General features: G+C 50.0%; 1 protein-coding gene across 2 annotated transcripts in view; it reads right to left on the minus strand.

The window, feature by feature from the left end:
- Positions 1–1,827: 1,827 nt before the first annotated feature.
- The window catches only part of NCAPD2 (non-SMC condensin I complex, subunit D2), a 27,956-nt gene continuing 19,501 nt past the window's right edge, over positions 1,828–10,282 (minus strand). For both annotated transcript variants that reach the window (XM_005873712.2, XM_014545674.1), the window contains exons 18-32: positions 8,355–8,488; positions 7,882–8,014; positions 7,698–7,782; positions 7,453–7,620; positions 7,023–7,192; positions 6,209–6,320; positions 6,010–6,133; positions 5,774–5,929; positions 5,236–5,413; positions 5,056–5,150; positions 3,736–3,816; positions 3,416–3,599; positions 2,656–2,782; positions 2,380–2,553; positions 1,828–2,149 (exon numbers count right to left, since the gene is read on the minus strand). In XM_005873712.2, the coding sequence (XP_005873774.1) occupies positions 2,064–2,149; positions 2,380–2,553; positions 2,656–2,782; positions 3,416–3,599; positions 3,736–3,816; positions 5,056–5,150; positions 5,236–5,413; positions 5,774–5,929; positions 6,010–6,133; positions 6,209–6,320; positions 7,023–7,192; positions 7,453–7,620; positions 7,698–7,782; positions 7,882–8,014; positions 8,355–8,488 (2,007 nt within the window). In that variant the 3' untranslated portion in view covers positions 1,828–2,063. The remainder of the gene's footprint in view (positions 2,150–2,379; positions 2,554–2,655; positions 2,783–3,415; positions 3,600–3,735; positions 3,817–5,055; positions 5,151–5,235; positions 5,414–5,773; positions 5,930–6,009; positions 6,134–6,208; positions 6,321–7,022; positions 7,193–7,452; positions 7,621–7,697; positions 7,783–7,881; positions 8,015–8,354; positions 8,489–10,282) is intronic.

The following is a 10,282-nucleotide window of genomic DNA, read 5'->3' on the forward strand; positions in this document are numbered from 1 at the left end:
CGGGGCCGGAAGGGAAGGTTGCGGGGGAGGCATCAGCGCTGAAGGTCACGCTGCCCTGCAGCTCGGGCCGCCGGGAGACCTGATCAATGGGGCAGACACGCCGCCCTGTGTGCACCAGCGGCTCTCCCCCCGGCCGAGGGCGGAGGGACCACTGCTTAGGGGCCACCCACAAGGTCGCTCCTGGGAAACCGGAGGGCTGTGCCGCCGGGAGACAATGCTCCTTTCACCCACTCCAGCCCGGGGCAGAGAGCGGGACGTGCGGGCGGAAGTCCCTCCCTGTCCTGGGACGTGCTGACCAGCCCGCAGCCAGGGGCTCTCCTTCCCTGGCGGTGCCCGGCCATGGTGGGGGCAGGGTGAGGAGTCTGGAAGAGGGGGAAGATGGGGAGGTCCTGGGCACCTGGCGGCAACAGGTAGGGGAAGGGAGCCCAGTGGGTCAGTAGCCCAGGCTGTGCCAGGTTTGGGCTGAAGATGGAGGGCTGGTTCTGAGCACTTGAGAGGAAGGAGGGTTTAGAAGGGGGTGGGGTAAATGGACATTGCCCATCAACAGGTGTGGGGGGGACCGGATCTGGGGCCTCTTTGCTGGCCCAGCATAACCTGACACCAGCCCCCTTTTCTAACTAAAAGCCCGGATCTAAGTTTAGCTGGTGATAACCTTTGCTTAAAAGGCAGAGAGCATGCTGTCCTGCACCCCAGACTCCAGCCCCAGCTCCTTCCCTTTCTGGGATTGCCCGCCCTCCAGGCAAGCCAAGGCTGTGTCCAGGCAGCCATCAGCATGGGTGGTGCCCAGGCTTTTCATGACCAGATCAGGGCCAGGGGGCACCCAATGCTGAGAGGAGGTGGGAAGCCCACACTGCAGAGTGGGCTGGGTGGTGGAGATGCAGCTGCTACTGCTCTGCCAGGACCCATCAACCCTTCCTGACAGGGGCTTTAGGAGGCCCTCCATGCTCCTGCACTGCCCAAAGCATGTGTCCGAGGTACTGGCTTCCCCGCTGCCTCCATTTTTTATTACTGTCTCCTGTTAAAAAACACACAAAGGGAGCTCAGTGCCTCAGTGCCCACTGATGCAGTCTGTTGTCATGACAGCAAGCTCAGCCTCCATTTCCAGGTGACTCAGCAGATAATTGGGGAGGTAGAAGGGGTGACAGGCTTCAGGTGGCTGCACACTAGCAGCATCTGCACCCTAGGGGCTGACTTCCTGCAGACCCCGTACCATGGGGAGGAGTTCCAGGTACACAGACACTGTTTCAAGATTGTCTAAGCTGGAGGGGATGTGACCTGACCTTCCATCAGCCAGGCCAGGCACCTGTCTTTAGATAGGACTAGGGAGCACAAGTGGGGGTGGGGCCAGGACACAGAGGAAGCCACCTTTGGCCTAGAGTAGGGTTTTTCAAGCTCAGCACTATTGATTGACATTTGGGAGCAAACAATTCTTTGTGAGGTCTGTCCTGTACATTGTAGGGTATTTAGCATCACCCCTGGCCTCTGCCCACTAGATGCTGATGGCACCCCTCCCCTCTAGGTGGTGATAACAAAAAAGGTCTCCACACATTGCCAGATGCCTGCTAGAGGGCAAAAAATCACCCTCAGGTTAAGCACGGAGCTGGAGACTGGACACTGCACGCTCTGCACAGTGGAGCAATGTCGTCACTTGTGCAGGTGGGGAGGTTGAGAAGGGAAGAGGAGGCACTGAGGAGCATGAGTTATCAGACCTTGAGGTGGGCCCCGTACCCCTGGGCTCATCTCTCTTTCTGGATCAATAACACTACCTGCTGCCTGCATCTGGGCTAATGTGAAAGATGAAACAAAGACACGCTTAGGAAAAATGTCTAAAAGTATAAAAACATTTATTCATTACAAAACAGGAGACCGGCAAACATTCTAGTGAAAGCAGCTCAACTCACTTTAGTTAGGCTGGCTTAAGAGAAATGCCTTACATATAAAAACGATTTATGTATTAAAAGTCCAAAGAGACAGGCAAACAAGTATTTTACAAGAGGAACGGAATTCAAGGTCACCCCACAAGATACCCTACACAGCAGGGATGGGAACAGGCAAGCCAATCTCTAGGACCGGTGCTTGCGAGTAGATGCTCGGCGGATGGGGGTAGTTTTCTTCGGAGTCTCATCTTCCGTCATCTCTGCTGAAAGCTCTATTCCAATAATTGGAGGAACGAGAAAAAGCTGAGTCACAAAGGTGGTGAGCAACAGATCTCAGAACAAATGGGACAGGCCCAGCCACACTAAGAATAAAGTCCAAACTACAGGGAGGAAGACGACTGGGGGGAGGGGGGGGAGATAGTGGGTGGAGAATCTACACCGCAGGACCCCATGGAAACCAGTCCCCACCCCCCAGGCTGTGCCCCTCCTAGGCCTGCCATACCTTCCTCGCTGGACTCATCACTCGAGAAGACAATTTTGGGTTTCTTCTTCCTAACTCGCTGCTGGGTGTTTGGCTGCCGACGGGCAGTGCGAGCAGTGCGGGTAGTGCGGCGGGGCTCAGGTGTGACAAAGTCATTGTCTGAGGCTGCAGAAGCCAGAGGCTGGTGCCTAGAGACTAGAAAAGGCAGAAGCATGAGTGTAAAAGAAAAAAAAAAAGAACCTCTATCTGAGAGGAGGGCTGGGCTGGTTTCTCCACCCATGGGGCGGCCTCACATACCGGAGGACTGTTTCTTGGCTGCTGGGGTTTTCTGGCTATCTCCTTGGCCAATCTCAAGTTCCTCTATCGCATCCAACCCTCTTGTGTGACAGGCCCGAAGCTTCTGCTCAAATTCATCTATTACAGCCTGGAGGGGAAGAGATTGAGATCAGGCTTGGAAATAGTTATGTCTATAATTAAAAAGAAACAAGGCCATGAAGACATGGTGAAAGCTTAAAACTGGAAACGTAAAAAGATCAGTGGTTGCTGCTGGGGGTTGGGGGAGGGAGAAAGGGGTGCATGGGGAGCACAGAGTTTTTAGGGCAGTGAAACTATTCTGTATGATACTATAATGGTAGACTCATTATACATTTGTCCAAAACTATAGATGTACAGCAACAATAGTGAACCTAATGTAAACTATGGACTTTGGATGACAGTGATGTGTCCATGGAAGTTTATCAATTGTAACAAATGTGTCACTCTGGTGGGGATGTTGATAATGGGGGAGGCTGTGTGCCTGTGTGGGGGCAGAGGGCATATGGGAGAACTCTATACTTTCCACTCAAGTTTGCTATGAACTTAAAACTGCTCTAAAAAATAAAGTCTATTAAGACAAAGAGAAAAAGAAACAGGAATTGGAGACAGAAAGATCTGGTCTCAGGTCACCCTGGTTACTGGGGTGCAATCACGCCGGGGATGAGGAAGGCAGCACTGTGGGGGAAGAGCCGCAGAAGGCCAGGCTGCTCGAACTAGCCTGGAACGCAGGGAAGCGGCCCACCTTGCCCTCGGGCTTGGCTCCTCGGCGCAGCTTGCCCACAACTGACAAAAAAGCACTGAAGACAGACTCATCTGACAGTTTATCTCCAAAGCATTCAAAATTGTCCAGCATCTTTCGGAGGCCTCGCTCTGTGAGGGGCAGCTGTGACACACAGTAGGCCAGGTCCCGGTACTGCCGCTCGGTTCTGCAGACGGGAAAGGCCTTGTGAGGAGCATCGAGACAGAGGAAGTAAAGGCCCACCCTCGCCCTCCCTCAGCCCAGGATGCTCTCTACTGCAGGGCCCCTCCTCAGCACCAAGAAGCCTCAGGAAGGGAGCATACCGGGCCGTGCGGAACCGCTGACACAGCTTCTCCACCAGGCTCTCGGTCTGCTTGTCCTTGGTGATGTAGGAGAGCAGCTGCCTGCAGGGAGGTGGGATGCTGATGAGCTATCACAGGGGCAGCTCTATACCCACCACCACCACCAGCCCCACCCCTCCCCTAGCACTAGCCCCTGTCAATCTCTTGCCTTAGTAGAATCTTCTCTGCTGTGGCCCAAGCCTACCTCATTATTCATTCCTTCTGCCTTCTCCCAGACCCCAGAGAAGGTTCCATCCTTCTCTCCTGAGGAATTTTCACTGTAAATGTAAATTTGTAACAAAAACAGCTGCCATCTAGTTAATACTACGTGCCTACCACCATGCCAGGAACTTATCTTACCGAATCTTCTCGAGAACCACCGCATGTATGGTGGTGGTTCCATAAGATTATAATGGAGCTGAAGAATCCCTACCACCTATTATAGCTGTCGTAACGTTGAAGCACAACGCATCACTCTGAGCCTGTGTTGATGCTGGTGTAAACTCACTACTCTGCCAGGAGCATACCATACACATACAATTATGTACAGTACATAATACGTGATGATAATAACCTGTTATTGGCTTATGTACTTATACTTTTAATCATTTTACTTATTTATTTAAGTATATTTAGTTGATTTCAGAGGAGGGAGAGATAGAAACATTAAGGATGAGAATCATTCTACTTATTTATTTAAGTATATTTAGTTGATTTCAGAGAAGGAGGGAGAGATAGAAACATTAAGGATGAGAATCATTGATTGGTTGCCTTTTGCATGTGCCCCACTGGGGATCAAGCCAACAACCTGGGCATGTGCCCTTGACCGGAATCAAACCTGGGACCCTTTAGTCCACAGGCCGACACTCTATCCACTGAGCCAAACCAGCTAGAGCTAATCATTATTTTAACGTATACTCTATTTATTAAAGAAAAGTTTGCTGTAAAACACAATGCTGTTACCTGGCAGCAGCCTCATACCTCTTGTGTTTACCATGTACTTGGTTGTACCATTTTCTCTTGTGCTTGATTTACCCTCTCGTGGTTTGCACAGGAACATGCTGTATAGGCTTGTAGCCTAGAAGCAATGGGCTATCTCATATAGCCTAGGTGTGCAGTAGACTATACCATCTAGGTTTCTATAAGTGCACTCTGATGTTCATTTCACACAAAGATGAAATTGCCTAACAATGCATTTCTCAGCCAGTATTCCTGTTAGGTGGCACATGACCGTGCAGGTTTGTTTGATTGCTAAGCCTGTGCTAGGTGAAAAAATATGCCCCAAGGCCCAGGGAACCATACTTCATGATGGTGTGAAAAGGCTCTTCCTTCACCCCTCCCTCAGGGTCTGACAGGCGGCTGATGATATCTGGAAGCAGGTTATAGATTGCATTGCCCTGTAAGAGAGAATCATGTTAAAGATATGAAGTGACCTACATGTTCCCTCGGCAGCAAACCCCAAGCTGCCTCCCTGCCTCTCACCTTGTGGGAAAGCTCATTGAAGAAGTTCTTGGCCAGGGCAGCGATCTGAGGCACAGGGTCAATGAGCAGCACAGCCATCTCGCTAACCTGTCCTTTCACCTTCACCATGTCCTTGAGGATCAGGTGGGTCATCACCAGCCCTGCTGTTTTCCGCACTTGCTGAGCTGGGTCCCGGAGACTAGGAATAAAACCTTGTCATTGGGACCAACACCATGGGCTACACCCCGACACTAATAGAAAAGCCCTCAACAGGAACTAGTACCCCTTCTTACTGATTCTAGAAGAAGTTAGAAAGCTGTCTAGAGCTGAAAGGTGGAATTGAGGAAAGAGGTCAAGCTTTAGCCAAGGCTTTAACAGTTAGTTTGTCAATCCCTTTGAGGTCATACGTAGCCAGGGCCTATACAGGTCAAGTACAAAGCAGATGTTCCAGGGTGATCCTAAAGGCTAGGGAAATACAGCTTCAGTGATTCTCATACTGACTTAACTAGACCCTCCCAGAGCTGGCAGGACTGCTCACACATTGTGAAGGATCTCTTACCGAGCATACAGATGAGGTGTCCAGGGGTCCACCAGGTTAGGGAAGCGGATGGCCAGATCCCCAGTAGCAATCATGATGTTAGACCGGAGAATAGGGAGCGAGGACTTTTCTAGCATGGTGAACAGAAGACGAAGCTGGGAGTCACAGAAAGTGGCACTAGGGGCAAGGAGATGATCATCAGGGAGCTCACGCCATCTCCATCCTCCTTGAGAAGGCGTACCAACACCAGGGTCTACCTGATCATGCAGAACTTGCCAAGGGTAAGCGATGCAGCTGCACAGAGCTCTGGATTGCTATAGAGGCCCGGGTTGTTGCAGACTTTAAGCAGAAGTGGAACAAAGGCAGCCAACATCTGTTCGCCTATTGGAAGAAAAATTCTAGGTTTGGGAGAGGTTATCTCAGTTGGGGAGAAGGTCACTCAGCAATTCTTCTTACCACCTAACAGTTCCATCTCACAGATATTGCGGATTAGTTCTGCCTCTGTGTCATCAGCAGTGGCCCCAACCAGTCCCATCTCCTCCTCCATGGTGGTCTCAGTGCTTGTATTCTAATGGGAAAGAAGCCAGAGATTATGGGTGATCAGAAACAAGTTTTTATTCCAGCCTAACCTTCATTTTGCACAAATATCTGGGAAAAGGTGAATTCTGCAAAACCATTCATAGAATTATCTGTAGAGGAAGGACTCCTGAATTTAAGAGGAAAAGAATTAGGTCCCCTATATATGTTTTTAAATTGCCAAAGCATATTCCTACATCTCTTAACTCATCCTCATAAAGTAACTGATTTCCTGTAAATGGCAAATAGATGGATCACGCAAGACAATGGTTCAAGGTCATAGAGAAGGTCAGACCTTACCCCACTGCTGCAAGGCTGTGTCTTATATGTTTGCAAGACATCACTGCCTCTAGTGGAGAGAATACAAGGTCCCGTCAGGTGGCAGGCCCAATCACGAAAGCTGATGGGCATGTGAATGTTCTGACAAACACTGCCTCAAGCAGAGCCTCTACTTTATGCTGAGGATCTAAGTGCTCTGTATTTACACAGAACTCTCGGGTGATCATGGGCACATTGTTCCATCTTTGTTCTCACTCATCTCAGAGTAGTAGCCGCAAGGAGGCAGTGTCGTCTTCATTTCATTTATTAGTAGGAAGAAACAGAGTTCCCAGAGGAAATGTGAATGACCCGAGGTCATGAAACTAGTCTGGGAAATGCTTGGGACATGAACCCAAATGCCCAGGCGCTCCTTTACCTTCTCCTTTGGCTCTTTAGTTTTATTCTCCCGCTCTTCCCGAAGAACTCGGCGACGACAAAGCTCTCCACTGACGGCCTGTTCCAAATGTACCAGCTGCTGCAGAGCCACATCCCCAGCCAGGGACAGCAGGTTCATCAGCAGGAAAGTGGGGAGCATGGGGGTCTCCTCTGCAGGGGGGAAAGGCAGGGAGAAAAAGACATAATCAAGTCTCATAGGACGCTGCCTCCTGTTTTCACCGATCTTCTCCTTGCTCAGGTACTACACAAACTAGTGAAGCAAGAGATGGGGCGGGGGAATAGTGGTGATGACTGGTCCAACTTGAGTGACAAAAAAGCGAGTGTGGGCTGAGGGGTCAGGAGTTGTTGTGGGAAGTGGTGGTGGCAGTGGCTTCTGGCCACTGGGCCCATCGACCCTCCTGCCCACTTACTCGGGTCACCCTGGGGGGTGCTCTTCTCCACGAGCTTCTCCAGGGCCTGCTTCGCACATCTCTGCAATATCTGGGCACAGATCACCTCGGGGCCCTCTGCCAGCTGGTAAATGAGGGTCACAGCCACCTCTTTGAAGGGGATCCAGAGTGGGTCTGGGTGGACAAAGCCTGCACAGGAGAAGAGAGAAGTTGCCCACCACAGACAAAGGACTCAGTTCTGTCCAAGGCCCTTCGTGATAGCTCACCTTTTGTGACCATCTCCTGTAGTCGCTCAAATAACCTATGTTCCTGCGGCAGCCGGAAGGGAGGGTGACGTTTGCCCAGGGAAGGCTGTTGGGAACAGAAAGACAGCATGTGAGTGTGTGGAGGTGGATAAAAGGACCCGCCCTCCCCCTGACTCCTTAGTTTGGATGTAGCCACCCTACATACCTTTCTCCTGTCAGAGATGTTGGCAATGGCAAGGCACACCTGTTGGGCCAGCCTGTAGTCCTGTGGAAACTTCTCTTCCAGCCCTATGCTCACCAGTGTGTCTAAGTTGCTACCCACAATTTCTGGTTTTCCTCTAGGGGAAGAAACCATAGTTAAAGCTAGTCATGGACAGGACTCTGTGTGGGACAAAGCCAGGGGTAGGTAGGTACCTATGCCGCACACAGGGCTTCCAGAGCCTTGCAACACTACAGAGGCTCTGACCCAGGCCGCTCCTCGGAATCCCTCTTTCTCTACCGATGCCACTATTTCTCCAGGCAGGGGGTGCTGGTACTTTCACTATCTTATTTTCCATGTAGGTAGCCAGCTCAAACAGGGCTCAGCGGGGCTTAACTACTATTACTGAAGGATAGGGTGTCTTCTCAGAACCTCCCTTTCCTCTCTCACCCGAATGCCCGTCTGGATTTGAGCCTTACCGTGACATCATTCCAAGAAGCATGACGGAGGAACAGCGCTCCAGAGGGGAGCAGGGGACCTTCTCAGTTGCCCGCTCCCAAAGCAGCTGGGTCACTGCCGGTTTCAATTCATCCTTCTGCACAAACTCACAGAGCTGAAGAGAAAAAAAAAGGGCTGAGGCTAAAAGGTAACAATTGCCCTGGTCCTTGGTCCACTTCTCTGCAGAGAATATGGAGAATCTGAGGTGGGGAAAAGCAATACTCAGGAATGGAAATGGAAGGAGGAGGCTCAAAATGTAAAGTAGTTTGGGGAGGTACTTCCTGTTCTGCTACTTTTCTACTCTCATGTCATCAAAACTACGTTCATTAAGATGACATACTGAAGCTGACCTTGTTGAGCTCCATGTGCTCTATAGTTCTGACTACTTTCTAGCTGTTACTACAAACCCAACATGTCTAAAATGGAAGCCTTCCTTGCCTTTTCATTTTGCCAGTGATTGGTACCAATACTCTCTTAGTCCCATATGCGTAAAATTTCAGTTATCTAATTTTTAAAATTTATTTTTTATTGACTTCAGAGAGGAAGGGAGAGGGAGAGAGATAGAAACATCAATGATGACAGAGAATCATTGATCGGCTGCCTCCTGCACGCCTCCTACTGGGGATCGAGCCTGCAACCTGGGCATGGGCCCCTGACCGGAATTGAACCTGGGACCCTTCAGTCCGTAGGCTGATGCTCTATCCACTAAGCCAAACCAGCCAGGGCAGTTACCTAATTTTTTATTAATCAGTCACTTAGTCCTACCTATTCTTCAACATTTGTCTTCCAAAGTTCAATTCTATAGCTTTCCCTCCCACTCCCAGGGCCTAGCCCTACCTTGTCACTGTACACTAAAACAGCCTCCAGGGACCTTCCTGTCCCTCATCTCTGCTCCAACCAACTTGATTGCTTGTATGCTACCGTTGGACCAGTCTCCACTTCCTAATGCCACACCATGGCTGCCAGTTAGAAGGCTCTCTCCTTTGCCTACTTTAGGGGCTTGGACCAAGAGCTAGAACATGGGCTCTCGGGCCAGTCCCCACCACCAGGCTCTTTTCCTCTTCCAGCAGAGAGACAAACGTGGCTGGCAGTAGTTAGTGCTCCTGCCAGTGGAAGCTGGTGGTCCGCACCACCTCCACCTTTTGTCCCCACAATCCAAATGCTTCAGGGCAGATCTGTCTAAAATGCTGGGGTTCCTGGCTAACAAGATTAAAGTCCTAGACTCTGGAAAGGCATCCAGGGACTTTCACAGTTTTGTTTCAACTCACATACCAGCTTTATCGTCTTTTCCAGATAACAATTTTGAGCCGGAACATAATCTTCCTCATTTTACAACATAGACTGTGCCCTTTCTTGGCTTTCTGTCTGGAAGGCTTCCCTCCTTTCTCTAATTCTCTAAATTCTACTTATCAAGACCCAACTTGAGTTCTACCGCCTTCAGGAGCTTTCCTTGCCCATTCCACCTCACACTGCTCTGTCCCACTCTGCATTCATCAGTATAACATATAAGTTATGAGTGTGTTTTCTGGAGCTCTTCTGCCTGAGTTCAAACCTCAAACTTTGCCGCTAATTAGCTATATATAGCCAAGTTATTTAATTTCTTTGTGTCTCAGATTTCTCATTGTAAAATATAGATTAATAGAATTACCACACAGGATTGCTGTGAGGATAAAACACGTTAATATGAGTAAAGTGTTAATAATACTTAGAATACACAGTGTTATTATATTACTACTAGAGGCCCAGTGCACGAAATCGTGTGTGAGTAGAGTCCCTAGGCCTAGCTTGCAATCAGGGCCATGTCCCCTTCCCTCTGTGACGCTCCCTGCTTCGCGATGATTGCCACTGCAGCTCCGCAAAGCTCTGTGACGCTCACTGCTGCTTGCTGCCCCCCGCAGCTCAACAGTCC

The sequence above is a fragment of the Myotis brandtii genome, unplaced genomic scaffold, assembly GCF_000412655.1.
Source record: "Myotis brandtii unplaced genomic scaffold, ASM41265v1 scaffold417, whole genome shotgun sequence".
In the NCBI taxonomy this organism is placed as follows: Eukaryota; Metazoa; Chordata; class Mammalia; order Chiroptera; family Vespertilionidae; genus Myotis; species Myotis brandtii.